General features: G+C 34.7%; 1 protein-coding gene across 2 annotated transcripts in view; it reads right to left on the reverse strand.

Moving 5' to 3' along the window:
• Positions 1–18195, reverse strand: part of LOC126354174 (cytochrome P450 4V2-like) — a 142306-nt gene that overhangs the window by 7820 nt on the left and 116291 nt on the right. Inside the window, exons 5-6 of one of the 2 annotated variants that reach the window (XM_050003609.1) lie at positions 4752–4982; positions 1391–1591 (exon numbers count right to left, since the gene is read on the reverse strand). In XM_050003609.1, the coding sequence (XP_049859566.1) occupies positions 1391–1591; positions 4752–4982 (432 nt within the window). The remainder of the gene's footprint in view (positions 1–1390; positions 1592–4751; positions 4983–18195) is intronic. The other variant, XM_050003610.1, reaches the window with a different exon arrangement.

The raw sequence follows: 18195 nt of genomic DNA on the forward strand, positions 1-18195 counted from the left end.
TTTCAGCTAAAAATTTGTACAAGTTGACGCGATATAGTAAAACGAAAATGTAACTGGAGCTTAAATACTTATCATGTAGCCAAACTGACAAACAAATCTCGTATTAGAATCTGTAAGCTGATTTGCTTCCACGTATTTCGATTAGAGCTGTCAACATTAACTACGAAACATGTAACTAACCAACTGTCAACGCGATTTCTTCTTTATTCCCTTATAAGCAGTTGTACGATTGGACTTCTGAACTGTAGCAGTAAGGTTTTCTCAACTGTAGCAATTAATACAAAAATTTCGCAGGTGTGACCAAAATAATTTTAATTTTTAAGACGTTGCAAACAAATATGAAATCCTAATACATAGTCATTATCTAAAATACTATCTGCGTTTTACTGGAGTTGGAAGACCCAGGAACGCAAAATTACCATTAATAGATTTTGCGTTTCCTGATTGTTCTTGTCTTTTCACTCATTTTTCTTTCTTATTTCTAGTTTCTGCTTATGGACAGTATTTAGTCCCCACGGAGACCGAAACCCGAAAAATGTGTGGACCCAGCGGCCAGATTCCAGTTGTGGAGGAACCATTGATAGCATGTTGTAAGGTTATAGTCCTGACTCATGACTCACCTAACATCTGAGCAGTTTTTATCTAATATTGCTCCGAGGGTTTGTTCGAAGCCATTTGTCAGTTGTTTGGTTGTAACATGCTACAAGCTGCTTAAAAATACAACATCTAGTGGCTGTAGCTTATGAGTTGTGTATGAGTTCAGGCAGTAGATGATTAGATCAATATCTCTAGCTAAGGCTAAGGCAACTCATCTAGCAGTATAGATGTATTATTAGATCAAACAAATTATTAAAACAATCATGTCGACTGTTATCTATAAACGAACCTGTGCAATATATAAGAAAAGCGGTGGTACAGTTTACAAGACGACGCAATAAATTTTAATCTCACTACTTTTTTTTGCATAGAGTCTGGTGTCATTTTAAAGGTCACTCCACGTAATTGTCAGTGAGAAAGTCTGCCTATTTACTATGTAAATTACAAAGAGGCTTAAAATATCTGTAAGAATTAAGATTATAAGCTTCACAAATAAATTTTTAGTTCCTCAGAGCACAAAATAATTTCGAACCATTTCACTGCAAATTTATCAATGATCTATCGAACTGGTCATCAACAACTACTGTAGTTACTGCCTAACGCACGTTCTGTCCAACACGAGGTACCACCATGCAAATGGTTTTCTAGATATGGTACGATTTAAAAGGCGATACAATTTATAAGAATTCATTGTAGCCTTAAACATCACTATTCATTTAAAACTATGCAATGGGCTAACGTCTGAAAAGATTTTAGCTGTAATTCAATTCTGGACACCACAAGTGCTGCTTACCTTTATAACAGCCTCAGTGACCTTTAGCTGAGTGAGATCACTTTCGGTAACGGGTCTCAGGTAGTCTTCCCCAGTTCCGAAGATTTCGTCCACTTCCTTTTGAATTGCGTCTTGCCACTCTGGGTACAGACCGAGCAGTGCAAATATACAGCTCAGTGCTGTTGCAGTGGTGTCAGTACCCGCCAGTCCAAATGTTCGTACCTGTTGAAATGGGAAGATGCCATACGAAGAAATGTTCCTTAGTGGTAAAGGGCGTTAGTACCCTGTGGCTATAAATAATGTACAACTACTCATGGATATCCCGTCTAGACTTTAATTATCGTTCGCCAGCGAAATTTAGTAGATTTGCTACGACGTTAATGAACAACTGATTTCACTCAGGAAAAAAATAGTTCCAATTGTGGCCACTAGGTGCAAATCTGGCGTTGTTTACTGTGTGATGTTCACGCTGTCATTTGACAAGCCACAACACGAGTGAACTGTACGGCTATATAGAAGACAGACCATACACTATTAATGAAACTGCTTTTTGTGAATGGCATCAATTACAGTGCCGCATTGAGGGAGTATAGTTGACTGAAAGGTCTAGAGAGAGGCCTGATGTCATTAAATGGTTGATATATGTAAAATGAAGGTGGAGAAAGGAAAGGAAAGGGACTACTGATGTGAGCTGCTGGGTATTTATGTTGGTAGCTAGTCTGCTACACAATCTACAACTTATCATCTGCAAACAGCAAAACATAATTACGTAATAGACAGATAAATAAAGATTATGTTTTGCTGTTTGCAGACAACAGCTGCAAATTGTGTAGCACCCTAGCTACCAACATAAATATCCGATGGCTTCATGTAAGGTATGTAAACTAATGAATACACCCACTCTTTTGCTAATTAAGCTATAACTAGAACAATAGACATAATATGATAAACAGCATACAGTGCATCAGGTCGTTAATACATATCTCAACTGTGAACTGTAAACAAATGATTTCACAACAATTTTTCATTCACAATTGTAAATATTTTGTAGCAAAAGTATCTCTAAATATTAATTTCAACAACACTTTTACAGTAAGAAAATAAAATAACCCACTGAAGATAGCACAAAAAGTGCTGAAACTTGTGGGTAAATCGAAACTGAAAAGATGTCTTGCATAAGGCGCAATTCCTCGTCCTATTTTCATAGCAAGCACGGACATAAGAAGAACTTCACCACCTCAAGATGATTGGAATAGACATCTTTAGGGTGAGGCTAACGTCTGTGTGTCAAAATAACCCAAGGACAACAGATGAACTAAAGACAGCGATAACTGAGTATCTGCGTTTGGTTACATGTGTAACATTGGTGAAGGTGTTCACAAATAAATGTAAACGTGTCGAACTATGCCTTCAGGAAAGAGGAAAACAATTCCACTACCAACTGTGAAACTGGTGAGCACAGTGTATTTAATTGTGATTAATATAAATAATTAATTTAATTGTTTTAATTGTAATAACGTCGAATACCATCTCCCATCATAACAGCGGCGACTATAATTGAATCCTGGGTCCTAACTCATACAGCATCATGAATGTTTTGTCAGCCTTACATCCCTTGGAAGGCGAGACACTCGGAGCTCGTCGTTGCGTATAGACTTTGCGGAGGCACTGTATTTCAACAAGTGATCTTGTTTACATAAATTATTTCTTATCACCAAATATCAGTTCGCACCAGTAAAATGTGGATCTTTCTCTTTGTATTCCTGCGCCAAGACTCCAGAACACTTTCCAGGTTTCGCTGTGGCTGCCACATGAGTGATTTGCATCTCACCCTCAGTGGCCCACAATGCTTTAGTGGATTCGTCCTTTGCAGGCACCAGAATGTTCACACTAAATTTAAGTATTGGGAAGTTTTTTCTAGAACTATTGTCCGCAGTGTAGCCTTGTCCTGAAGTCAAACGAGGACAATAAACAAGTCAGGCAAAATGAGAGTGGAACTTGTGACATATGGTACTACAGAAGAATGCTGAAAATTAAATAAGTACATCGAATATCTAACTAGGTACTGAATTGAATTTGGGAATGAAGATATTTCTAGTACAAATTAACAAAATAAAAGGTCAGTTGATAGGACACATACTGAGGCATTGAGGAATCATGAATTTTGTACTGAAAAAGAGTGAATGGGGATGAAGGAGGGGGAGAGAAGAATAAAAATAGTAAAATGAGACCAATGTTTGTTTACAGGTGGTAGTTCAAATGGATGTAGATAGCAGTGGAAATGAAGAAATGAGGAGCCTTATACAAAATAGATGAGCTTGGATAGCTGTAACAAACCAGTCGTTGGACAGGAAGGCGACAGCTGTGACAAAGAGGGGAGCTGTCAGTGCTAAATTACCAGGAGTGTGTGAGGTCCTTCTCATAAGAAATTCGTTGTTTTTCAAAACTGGCTCTTACCACAGGCGAATAACAGCAGTATATGTAAAAATCGATGTGGGAGGAAGACTGCCACTGCTGCCGTTAGTGACTTATCAAACCTTGCAAGAGACAGTGAAGGTTTCAATATTTGAAAGACCCACCTAGCACTGGAATCCTCATGACTAATTCCAGAGCTACGACTTGCATTGGTGTTACCTTTTACACTAAGTCAGGACCACAAGACCAGGATCTTCAGATTTCAGGCTGTAGCAATATTCATTCAACGAACAACCCGCCAGGACAGATACATATATCAACAGATATATTTTAACAAATTCTTGTGTCAAGGCAAAGACCATCGCAACTATTAGGCCCAATGCATGTGCTACATACTTATCAGTCTTTACTCATCACAAACATTTCCACTGCAGCAGTATACCTCAAACTATTTTAGAAATTTTTGAAATTTATGTTCATAGACATATTAGAACAATAATGTCGCCTAAGCTTCCAACGAAAATTTAACAACTAGGAACAGAAACTAGCTACATGAAGTTACCTATCAAAGGCCTGTGACCTGAACCCATCTGAGGTGTAACGTTCTTTGTAGAAATACTTTTCTAGTCACTCACTTTGAGATTCCTTTGTTAGCTAAATATAATTACTTGTTTCTAGTACATATAACACAGCTCGTCAGTGAAAAACCATGAAAGTTGTTTGTTAAACAAGTTTAATTTGTTGCATGACCTAGTACACAAATGCATTTCAAAAAGAGAAAATTGGTAATTTCTGATGTGTTCATTCGTGCATAATCACTGTATAATATCATATATGTCACAGAAGCTTTGTCAGGAAGTGCTGCCAGTAATGTTTAGCCCTTGTATGTTGTGGCATCATTTTATGCCTTCGATAGAATGACTACTGTAGTTATTTTCAAAGGGAGTAAATGGATTAAAGTACTTACCTCATCGTACACTTCACTCTCAGGGAGAAGCAAATTTCCATGATCATCCATCATTACATCCAGAAATGATTTCCTCTTCTGTGGTAATGCTTTGGATCGTCTCTCCCTAATAATTGCAAGTCCTTGCTTCGCCATGCCGTTATACAGGTTCAGCTGTCGTTTTAATGCTTCACCATCAGGCGTAAGTGAGATTATCCAATCAATTTGCAACCATGGTTGGTAAAATCTCTTCTGTTACAGTAAACACAATAAATTTGCATACAGAACAATTAAATGAGGAAAACTGTTTATTTAATTTCCCTACAAAGGAACTGTTTCGTGGAGACTTTATCGAAAACTCTGTATTGCAAAGAAACAAAAATAAGAAAGAGATATAAAATTTAACTTGTTTATTTAAGTTCTTGCATTCTTTCTAATAGGACTCGAAAGATAGAATTGATTTTTAATAAGTTTGGAAGGAATAAATTTCATAAAAAACGCAAATAAAGTGAAAAGTGGACACACAGTGTCCATCCTTAAAGAAAAAAATATCTTTTGAAGTTCATTATGTCAGGTAAAACGTTCCTTCAGTGTCACCCTGTTATGAACAAGCTTATAGCCGTAATTCAGTGTGGAACTTTAGAACCCTGGCTGTACATCCAGTCATGTAGTAAGTATTTCGCTAAGCAGACTCATTTTGTCATCTTCAGGTGGTCCCTGTTGAAGATACACGTTCTTATATTGTCAGGTCCGCACCAGACAGCGATAGTATGGACACTGGAAATCACAGTTCACAGCCGGGTGCGGTTAATCCCATCCACTACTGCCACCTTCCACAGTGGATGTACAGATAGAAAAGAATGGAGTGATCGAGGGGGTAATGGCCATATGCAAAGGATACTAACAAGAGCGAAGCATCAGTCATCAAGAATCATCCGAAGATGGCAATCAGTCTGTCTGTTGAATGAAAAATAACGTGTGATAGCTTTGTTGGTTATTTCTTCAGTAATAATATCATAATCAATGTATTATTTGTTTTTGTTAGATTATTGGGAAACTAGGAGGTCCTAATATTTTTCTTATTTTAGGTCTTATGGTTAATCTTTGCTATCTAAATAACTGAATCTATCACATAATAATGCCAGAAACAGAACAACATCTTAGCATCTATTTTAGGAGTTTATTTGGCAGTAAATATCATACCAAATTATCATTAGCTATTTGGTCACGTTTATCTGATGTTGGTCACCTGTTTAGTGTGCAGTCTTCCACATATGTATGGTCTATGTATGATAAGCATCAATTCTTACAGAAACATATTTATATTGGCTCTTGAGTACCTATAAGTTAAGAGTAATAAAAAGCTACTTCAATGAATGAATATGTGTTTCAAACACCAATAATGGAGAATCATTTCATGTAAAAAGTATCTACAGCTCTACAGAAGATTATAACTATACTCTATTAGCCTCAAAGAGGTGAAGAATTGCCTTACATTTTTGTATAGTGATCACCTTCCTATCTTAAATCAAGGATGAATTACAACTATTTATCTGAATGTGAAGAAGAATGCAGAAGCATAAACACATAATATGAGAAACATATCAATAGTAATTAATACAAATGTGGCTCAAACCACATTAAAAGTGAAAATAAAGTTGCACAATGTATTAAAGGTGTGATGAATATAAGAAACAGATTGCCAAAGGTGAAGAAACACTCTTCAAGGAAATTCAAGAAAATATGTTTACTTGAATCACACATATGAGGGGTAATGTACACATTTCATTTTCTGAAAGCATCATGTTTTTATTAAGGATTGCAATAAACCATATTGTGTATTAAATAGAAGATCAACTATTATTGATGCAATCTGAAAAGTTAAAAGAAGGAATCAAAGTTTTAGGTGCTAATGTGGAAGATTCCATCAGTATATTGAAGCCTATTGAAGAAGAAATAGAAGCTGGAAAACAAATTGTTCCCTATTATAGCAAAACTTACATTCAACATTTAGAAAAATGTCTAGACATACCACCAATTAATGAATTTATTTATGCTTCCTATTACTCATATGACTCAGAAATATAAGATGTATTAAATAAATAAGAAGAAAATGCTAAAAATCTAAAAGATAAAAGAACTGAAAAAATCGATATAAGTGAATGAAAGTTGAAATAAATTGATCATAGTGAAGGTAATGTTTTTGCATTAAGATTTTTTGGTACATTTAAATATGTAAGTTATGTACCAGTAAAATATTAAAAATTTGTTATTGGTGAAAGAGAAACTGAATATAGAGGTATATTAATGAAACTTTTAAGTAAGAAACGTGTGACTATAGATAACATAAAACAAAACTTGAAACTATTGATTTATCAAACTAAATAAATATATTATTTGATTCAGGACATCTATATTCTGATAAAAATCCAAATAAAGCAATGTGAAGTAGAGCATCAAAAACAAAAATTTGATAAAAGAAATTGTTAAAATTGATATAGCAGAATCAAGATAATCAGGTACAGACTATTTAGAAAGTGGGAAAACAGATGAAGGATTAATTAACAAATAAAAGAAATCCTTTTGGATATGTTTGGATGTGTGATGTTGAGACTTAATAGACACATTAGCTGAAAAGATGTTGGTATAGCTAAATTTTAACTAGTAAGTTCTACGATTTTACAGTAAATAATGGAGTGCCTTACTTAATTAGACTTTCGAATAGTTTACTGCATACATCTTGAAAAAATGACACATATGGAAATGGATTAATTAAGAGATATAATAAGATATTACTATTCTGAATGCATCTTTCAAGCTCTAATTATTGTGTTCTAGGAACAAAATTAGAAAATGGATAAGTGAGAGGATGTCAAGGTGTAATTCAGACAAAGTGTGTAGGAAACAAGATGTTTCATACAGAGATTATACAGATTTATAATCTAGACATGAAGCAGATAATCAACTTCAACAAATTGCAAGAGAAAATATGTAGGCTTAAGATGCATCATTTAGAGAAAAATTAGCTGCAATAGCAATTAAATGAATAACACATGGAAGACAGAATTAGGACTAGGATTCACAATTGGTGATAATGATTGAAGATGATAAGTATTTTTATTACTTTTTATATATGTAAATGAATAATTTCAGCATCGATTATTTTGTGCTACCAAGGGTCAAAAGTACACGTAAATCAATTAAAATGAAAAACAATAATTATCAGTTACTTAGTACTGATAAGTGTTAAGTGAAACTCAGAAAAGAAAAATAGATAAGCAGAAAAACTGGAAGTAATTTCCTCATACCATTACATATACCAGCTATGAAAAAAATTATTGATTATTTAACAAAAAGAAAGAAGGAACCGGTTTAACAAAACATGAGAAAGGTTTTTTTACTGATTCTGTTAGCAGCATAAGGAGAAATTTGTTAATTAGCTTGGAAATCATCAGCTGTCCATAAATTATTTCCCAATAAAGAAAAAACAGATGCTGAATTGGAAGAACAAGAAAGACATAATTTAGCAATAGAAAATACAAGTAAATCAATAAAAAATCGACGATGGGATTAATAAATATTATAGAGCAACAAGAAATTTTGATGTAGAAAATTTAATTAAACAACCTGAAATTAAATCATTATTAATTTTCTCTAACTCGTCTCGAATTATTCGACGTTCCATTGCTGACACATGATATGCTCTCTGACTTATTGGCTGATGGTCTCCGGTGCTAATCCGGTGTTTCACTGTCGATTTGTCTAATTTGCTCTTCAGCTGTGAATTGAAGCATTCAGAGAACTCTTGAAGAATCACAAGTAGTTTCTCTTCTTGTTCCTTAGTGAGATCTGACGATAGTCGAGCTAGAAGATATTGTCTAGTAGTGGTAGCGCCAATTTCGTCCACAGACTCGGCATCGAAGGTTTCTGTGATGCTCAGCTGTTATGCAATTAACGGCTCAGCGTGTGCTACGCAAGAGAGTCTTGGAAGGATCTGCGGTTCTCAGCGACAGTTAAGTATCCGCAATTCATCGAATCCGTTCTTAAACGAGAAAACAGAGACAGGGATGACAGTATTCTTCAGTGGTATGATTCTCTTACATTCCACTACAAGATCCATGGGTTGCTGCATGCTATGACGCGTGACAGTTACCTTTCTATCACTGACTGTAGGAATGATCACTTCATCCAGCACACATAGTCTCCACACTATCGGATTCGCATCTTCTTGCAGACAATATCTTATCTCCTCTAGCATAATCATTGAGCTTCCACAATCCATAATTGCCTAAAAAGCTTTCAGAAAGTTCTATCCGAGAATGACGTCATGACCACACTGCTGTAAGACAATGAATTCTAAGGGCTATGTTTGGCCACTAATACCCACATGAATGGTACTTCTTCCTGTAGGGTTTACATATTTCCCATTAGCCACCTTCAGCAGAGATGTTTTGCTGTCGGCGATGGTACTTCTCCGAAATGACTGAATATGATGCCCCAGAGTCCACAAGAGCTTGGGGTGGTCTGCCATCCACGAGGATATCGTTGTAGTTTCCTATTATTTTTGTAGTGATCGACGGCGGAGAATTTTTTCTTCTGCGGCTTCACCTCCAAGGGAGGTCGCACCCTTTAGTTTCCCAGATTGCGGCGGCTAGGTGATCGGTTGGAGCTTCTAAACGGCGATGGAGACCTTGATCAGCGTGTTCGAGAGCGTCCTCTCCACCGGATAGCTTGCGGCGATCGTGATCCACGTCGTCCTGTACCCACATCTTCTTGTTCATCTTCGTCGTCCCGAAATTGGCGTCGGCTAAGATCGGTCTGCTGTGTTCTGGCGCGGGCGCCATCTTATATCCGCCGCCTTTCTCGACAATAGTGCACCATATGTCTCTCTCGTACACAGTGGAAACATACTGGTTGGTTATCCGGGTACTCCAGACGTCAGTCTTCCTTGGTGCCCAAACAGGTTCCTCAAGAGGCATCGTAGAAACGTAACTCCGCCTTGATCTCGACTTTTTCACCGTTTTAAAGGGAAATGAAGGACGAGAGATTCGGTTCAATGTCTGTACCACTTCCTCCCTTACGACCTCTTGAAGCGTCTCGGTTATTTGCTCGCTGTGCAATCTCAGTGCCTTCTGAAATTCCTCCGTCACTATCTGATGAAGAACACTTGTGAAATAAGTTTCTAACTCCATCACAGACATCGATACGAAGTTTGGAAGCCGCTCAAACTTCTTGCGTGTTAATCTCTTTTGATGCATTGTCTCGATGTACTGTCACCATTTTATGAAGTCATCTGCTGTCGAAACCTCTTTCAGGAGTAGCTCTTGATACATGTCTTCAGCAACACTCTTCATGAGATGTGCAACCTTATCTTCCTACTTCATTCTAAGGTCTACTATTTTACACAGCTCCATCTTGAATGTAGGATGCTATAGTACTCCTGTACGCTGTGCCCTGCACTTTAATTTATCTTCAGCCTTGCACGTCTGCCGTTGTGTGGCGCCATAATCCTTGCGCATTTCACCGGGAATACTTTCCAGCTTGTGGACTTCTCACCATTTTTCTCATACCATTTCCTGGCAGTGCCCTCCAAGTAGAAAAACACATTAGCTAAATACATGGTGTCATCCCATTCGTTAAATTTGTCTGTACGCTCATATACCTTCAGCCACTTTTTTGGCTCTTGGCAATCGTCACCAGAGAACCCGGAAGGATGTCTGATGTGGTGGCACACAGTTTCTGTCATCGTGATGTTCTCTTCTTATTCTGTCTCCGTTAGAGTGCAGTCTGTTGAATGTGGCTTCAACTCGGGTTTCTCGCCACTTAAACGGGACTCTGTCATGGCCTGATGGGAGCCATTGTGTCGTCGATAATGTGAGCTGTCACAAGGTCCAATACCCGGCACCTCCACCAGAATAAATAGATGAATGACGAACACTTAACGCAGGTTTATAGCACTTGCACATACAAGAGCGCGGAGAGAACTGCCTCCGGCCAGAACACATACATTATATATAAAGCTACAGAACATTCCAGTACAATGATACTTCACATTTGTGGATACTTATAGAATGTACTGAAACTCATTACTTTCACAGAACCAATAATCTTAAATGCACAACAAAGGAATCTACATAATATATAGTACAAAAAACGTAATATTGTTAAAAAAATTATAAATCGTTGTGAAGAAATTATGATTAAATTGCATAAGACAGTGAGACAAATTTTTAAGAGATGAAATTTTGGTTTGCTTCATTTAGATAATTTTTAGCAAGCAGACTTAATAGAAATACATACAGCAAAATTAAAAGGGATTTCAGTTGTTACTGAAAGATGTGAATAAATATAAACTATACTTGATGTTCTTAGGTTAGTCCAGTTAAGAGGGAAAAGTGTGTCACAACTGAGAAAGTGTATGATCACTAATCATTATGATTATTACGAGAGACATACATTTACTGGATATAGTAATATAAGAAAACATTTTATTGATTTTGTAATTGAAGATAATTATATGAAGATAAATATTTGGAAATGGCTAACTTGTGATGACATTGAATATGAAGACTAAATTTTAGAAAATGGTACTAAACAGCTGAAGAACTTTTACTGTTTTCAACTAATATATTTCTAAAACAAAAAATAGGAAACGAGTTCGTTAACATCATGTTAACAAGGCATCAGAAAACAGATTATGCTATAAATTTCAACAATCAAAGCTAGATTGATCAATGTATGTTTTTCAATGTGTGATAATAAATAATTATGTAAAATGAAAGAAAATTTAATTGCATATTGGATTTAAATTTTATTTTATACTTTTCTTTGATTATAATATGAAATCATTGGATTATGAATAGCAATGCAATTTGAATTTCAAATATGTAATTATATGATCATAAATGAAAGAAATTAAATGTTATAAAAAATAGGAAGAAAAAATTGTATCATGAATGTATGGAATTAAAGCTTGAGTATCTGGTCAGAGTCTAAATCGAGTTCCTGTATTACATTTAACAATTAGAAAATATATTCCATTAAAAGAATTATCTTGCTTCTAATTATAAAAAATTAAAGAGCTTATGTTAATGTTAAAAATAATGGTTATAAAATATGTTTTGTGGTCTATAAAATCGATATTACATCCTGTGAATTAAGTTCCACAGACGATTAGTAGATATTACAATGTTGCTGTTAGTACTAATCAAAAATTTTAAACTTCTGAATTAGAATTTAGACTGATAAGAATCAAACATTGAGATTTAAATTGCTAGGTCTATTAATGCCTATTCATTTCATGAAAAATATCAAGTATATCAATTGAAGATAATGAAATGGAAGCAACACAGGATATCAATCACTTTTATTCCAATAAGGCAAAAATCTAATATTATTGTTGGACAAAAATTTTGTCATGATTTATTTCAACTCAATTAATACATAATTAAGAATTGTAATTTATTTATGATATGAGTTTAACCCATCGGTTTTTGTTATATCATTAAATGTATTACTAGATATAACTTAAATACAGCTCCATATAGAGTATCAAATTGACACAAAAAATTAAATGAATGAATTAAAAAAGAAGTTAAAGATATTTGTAGTCTACACTCTGAAATTTAAGAAATTAACCCACTGACATTTTAAGAACATTCTAGACACAAGAAATCAGATACATGTTCATTATGTATAAGTCAATAGTCCCAAAAAAGAGTTTAACCCATCGGTTTTTGTTATATCATTAAATGTATTACTAGATATAACTTAAATACAGCTCCATATAGAGGATCAAATTGACACAAAAAATTAAATGAATGAATTAAAAAAGAAGTTAAAGATATTTGTAGTCTACACTCTGAAATTTAAGAAATTAACCCACTGACATTTTAAGAACATTCTAGACACAAGAAATCAGATACATGTTCATTATGTATAAGTCAATAGTCCCAAAAAAGACGTGAAAAGTCGTCATCATGTTGATTTATCTGGGAAATATGTACATATATTATACGGTACATCCTCTTTAGAACTAAAACATCCTAGTTCTAAACCAATTTATGTACATAAACCTTCTGAGTATGACACTGAAAGGTTCTTAACATACTTCAGTTATAATGTTAAATGTATATATTTAATATGAGATAAGCTCAGTTTTGGGAAGGAAACAGAAAACTTGTAAAATACTATTATTGATACATTTAAATTTGTAGTTCCTTCACTTGATAAGTTATCATCAAATTTAAGAAAGGCTCAAATCATAATTTTTTGCTTAAAATTCCGTAATTAAAATGTCGATTATCCTAATAATAATATGGATAATTGGAAAAGTTGAAAGAAAAGATGTCCTATCAAAACAAAAATGGTGTCATATATATAATGTGTGTGATATTAGTGAAGAAGATTCTAAGCATAGAAAATTGTCTTTGGAAAAATTTACTTAAAATAATTCTAGTGAATACCCTGATTTAAATCTCAGATCTGATGTTTTGTTCTCATATGATTTTTTTGAAAATTTATAAGACTGTTATAAAAGCTCATGACCAATAATTATTATTTTGTGGTCATAAGCTGGGATTCAAATTGATAAAATGATTAAAACTTAACTACAATTATTAGTGCTTAAAATTTGGTATTAAAGATGGATAATCTATTGAAGATTTTACATCTCAATTTTGCAAAACTTACGTCATAGAAAGTAATAAATATTAGAAACATTGTGATTGAAATAAGATATCATATTATTCATCATAATACACATAACATAATAACATAATACATATTATTTAACATAATACAAATTGTTTATCTGTCTGAACTATGAGTAAGTATTTAGCTTATGAAAGATTTGAAAGGAGCAAGTCAAATAATTTTGATTCTACTTCATATATATTGGATATATATTTGAAATGGATGTAGAATATCAAAATACCTGCTTGTTGAACATAGCAAAGGTTATTAGCAACACTGAATGACAAATTTAATTATGTAATTCAGTACAGTATTGAAAGAGCATGATTGGCTGAAAGAGTATGTCAATTTAGCTATGAAAATGGGGACTAAAGTAAAAAATTACTTGGTAAATTTGTTTACAACTGATGAATAATTCAGTATGAGGACAGATGGATGGAAAATATTAGAAACATAGTAATTATAAAATTAGTTGCAGATGCAAAAAGTGTGGAAGCTTATAGCAACATCAAATTTCAAACAAAGTACAATGTTTACTGAAATTCATGCTGCAATTCATAAGAAGGAAACTATCCTGATATTTAACAAACCAATTTAAATTGCAATGATCGTACTTAATTTGTAAAAAGGATTGTTTTATAATTTTCATGTACTCATAGGACTATGAAACAACAAAAAATATAGAAAAAGTTAGTGTCATTTGCAAGATGCTAATAGTTATATTTATAATAGATAAATGAAAATTTTTCTGAAATATGAAGAAAATGTTTATTATACTTGATAGAAGTCACTGCATGAAAGATAGAATTTGAATCATTTCCAAAGTAAATAAAAAACTATTATTTAAGTGAAAGATGAATGTAAATGAAAAATAATGTAAGTGTTTTGCGGTTTGAGATCTAAAACACATATTGATGAAATTGGTGATATTTTAGAGAAAAAATTCTAAAGGAGTTAAGAAATACATTATAAAAAAACAACCTCATATTATTATAAAGATTGACTGTTTAGTAATGCTAAACAGTACAGAACTATGAATTTGTTTCAAATTAATATGTATATAGTTTATTCTGCAGCAGTTACTAAAAATATCACTAACTCATTATGATGAAAGAAATTACGAAATTTGAAGTAACTTTCATAGAAATTGATTGAAAAGTTGTCAATAGTGACAGGGAAATTATTTGTAATTAAGAAGCAATTGGGAGAAAAATGGTGAAACAACTTTCAAAACAGTGAAGATAATAGAAAGAAATGATGGAAAGTTTAGTAATGCGGAAATGGGAAAACAATGGGTAGTTTTATTTGATGATCTCCATTGACCACTTTATACTGTGATTTTCTGATATTTGGGAAAAAAGTTTTCTATAACAGTTTCAACCATATCACATACTATTTAGTTGTAATTTTGTGGTTGTTCCTTTATCTTTGAAATTGCGCCAGAATATGGAAACTCTATTTGCTAAGTGCCACATCAGAGTTGTATATCCACACTTTTAGCACAGACATTAGTGAGATCTCACTGCAATCCACAATGCTGACTGAGACAGGGTCAAGAAAACATGCCCCCTCTCTTAGCCCGGCAGAGACCTCACCCTGAAGTCAGTATTAGAGCTAAGCAAGGAAATGCTCAGCCACTGTTTAAGGCCTCAGCTGAAGAAGTCATCATCGTTGATTTGGACTAACATGTTAATTATGTCTCAAATGGAAATACTCTTCAGTATATTTTAAAAACTGTACTTCAAGAGTTTATTAGTTAGTGCATCAAGTAATGCATTAGTAGTAAATGACAGTTGTAATTTTTCTGTCACTCTTAGGTAAAGGATTCTATCTAGTTAATTGAATCATTTTAAAATTTCTTCCAGTCCATTGCTGGCGCTGATACAGTAACCAGAGTGATATGTAAGAAAATGATATAATCTTGATTGCAGAGGTTTTATTTTCAAATTTTTGCATGGTGCAATTCTCATTTGGACAGTGCTGGGAGTATGTTGAGGCTCTCAGCTGAAGAATTTCGCAAGGTGATTGGCTTTGGTATGAGACTAAAGACTTCATCCATTGATAGATGATGGCTATTGGTTTTCCATCGAAAGTTTGTTGCCACCACAACCCATTAGTAACAAGCTTTTGGTTGGCAATTCACTTGCAACTTTTTCTCTTGCCTTTGATTTAATCGAAAACAACCATTGGTTGATCAGTTCGGCATCTCAGCAGACAACGTGTATTGGGTCCTTTGGCTATTTCTGGATTCTGTGTCTCCCTGATTACTTGCAGTTCTTCCCTAGTGCTGCACAGTGGTTAGTTCTAGCATTATTTGAGCTGCTTTTGGATCTGTTTTTTGGTGAATCTGTGAAGGGGTCCAACTAATAAGAGTCATATTGGGATAGTAAGGGTAATTACTGTGCCGAGTTGTGAAACTTGTTTTTAAATAGTGTCTTAGAATTACATTGGCCGTCTAATGGGGTGTCTATTAGTGCAAGCTGCACAAGGAGATGGCTGTCATGTAGCATACGCTATGGACTGTTGATGAATGCTCTATATTAGTAAGGTGCAGTATTTTTATCAAGTGAAAGTTTTGAGTAAGTAGTCAGTCTTAACTGTACTCTTTTGTACTGTACTGTATTGTGGAGGCAACTTGTTCTAATTACCTTGGATTAAGGTTGTGTTTAAATATTAATGTCTTCTTGAAATGTTTGTCTATATATGTATACTCAGAGTTCTGGGAACAGGTAGTAGTTTTATTGCAGTAACTTTGATTATTTCTTTGGCTTAAGTGTTATAACCTTATTTAATTGTTTGTCGTTTTTGCCTGAAAGAAGTGGAACAAATTTGCAGAAGGTTGAAGGGGTAAATTATTCTTGTGTTTTACATGGTTAATGTTCATCTAACACCGATATCAGACTCTTAGTTTTGCAGGTTGGGATAGGTAACCATTTTGCATGCTGACATGGCTCCTGGTTGTCCAATTAGCCAACAAACTGTTCCAGTGTACCTCACCAGCCATCTGACTTGATGATGGGAGAGGAAGTGGGTGCAATCCTGACAGGAGACTATTAGTAGCACCTCATTAGGGTTGCCATTCCACCCCAGTTGCAGGTAGTAGGTAGTCGGCCACCTTATGTTAAGTTCTTATGCTTATTGCAATGTCATGGGGATCTACTTAATTTTCCTTGTTAAATTTGCCCTTGCCTGCCTTCCCATCTCGGAATCAATCTTCAAAATTGTGTGCAAATCGGAATGTTTGAAGCCATCAGAGAGTTACTAAATTTCACAAAGTTAAAATCTAAAAGTTTAGTTCACCATGGAGAAAGATGCACACGCACACACACACACACACACACACACACACACACACACACACACACACACATGGTTACCACTATACCTAAAGTTTAATGAGTCCCCACTTCCTGTCACTGTTTTTACACTAGCTGTATAGATGTATTCCTGGTAACCACCATGTTGGCATACTTGTTTTCATTTGGGCATTTACTCTGTTAACTGTTTTGGAAGAAGTATAAAATATCCTAATCTATTTATGTTAAAGTGTTTTTTTTATTTTTTTGAAAGTGAAGACCTCTATGGCTTCCTGGTCTCTGTATTGATCTTGACCTTGTTGTAATAATTAAAAATTTCAAGGCTGTTTCTAAGCCTTGTGGTGCTTGGTGGTTCTTGATTTTGATCTTGTTGTAATTTTTTAAGAGAGAATTTTAAAGTAAATTCAAAGTCTTCCTGTGGTCTGCGGTTACTGATGTTGATAAATTTCAAAGGAAATTTTTGAAATGGTGCTCTGTAATTATTGGTTGTTGTTTACTTGATTTTCAGTTCATTCCAGTGTAAAGAAACGTTTTAAATGTTAATACAAATAAATCAAGATGTCATCATCCACAAGCGATGCTGAACCTGGGTTTTGGTCGTTCCATGAAAACCTGCTACTACCAATAAAAGAGACTATTTCAATGGTAGCAGAGCGTTATTTTTCAGTTTGTGTGAAGGGAGGGGGATAGATTTGTCTTCCTCTTGTTGACATCACTTGTGGTTTCATTATTGAATTGTATTACTGGTTAATATTGTTGTCTAATATTTATTGAGGTTTTGTAAAGGAGAGATGGATCCTGGAAGCTGCCTTGCTCTAGCCTATTTAAAAAGGGACCAGTTTGAAAATGGCCTTAAGTTATGGCAGCAACCAATAAGAGGTGCCGTTCTGAGTTAGGAGTGAAATTGCATTAATCCTTGGACAGTCTGATTCATATTTCTTCAAACGTGATTGGTGAGGTTGTATTTGATCTAGTAGTGTCAGTGAACTTAATCGCAATATTTAATTTCTTGATGAGGATCAGCCGAGTTGCAACCATATAGCTAGAGTTCAGGCTCAACGTTTCCCGTGGGGGAACCATATCCCTTACTTGAGGCACTTCCCTCTTAGTAAGGAATAAGATTACATGGTTATTGAACTTTACTCACATCAAGAATTTACAACTAACCACTATTATGATGAGTTTCACGACTTTCCGGATTGGGAAGAAGCGCCTGGTCCCAGCACGAATCTACCTGGTAGACTTGTGTCTTGGTGCGGTGAGCAGGCCAGTCTGTGAATGGTTTTTAGGCGGTTTTCCATCTGCCTCAGCAAATGTGGGCTGGTTCCCCTTATTCCACCGCAGCTACACTATTTTGGCGATTGCTGCGCAAACAGGATCTCCACATACGAGTACACCACCATTACTCTACAACGCTAACATTGGAGTTACACTCGATTGGTGTGAGGCGTTCC

Source organism: Schistocerca gregaria, chromosome 3 (genome assembly GCF_023897955.1).
Source record: "Schistocerca gregaria isolate iqSchGreg1 chromosome 3, iqSchGreg1.2, whole genome shotgun sequence".
NCBI lineage: Eukaryota > Metazoa > Arthropoda > Insecta > Orthoptera > Acrididae > Schistocerca > Schistocerca gregaria.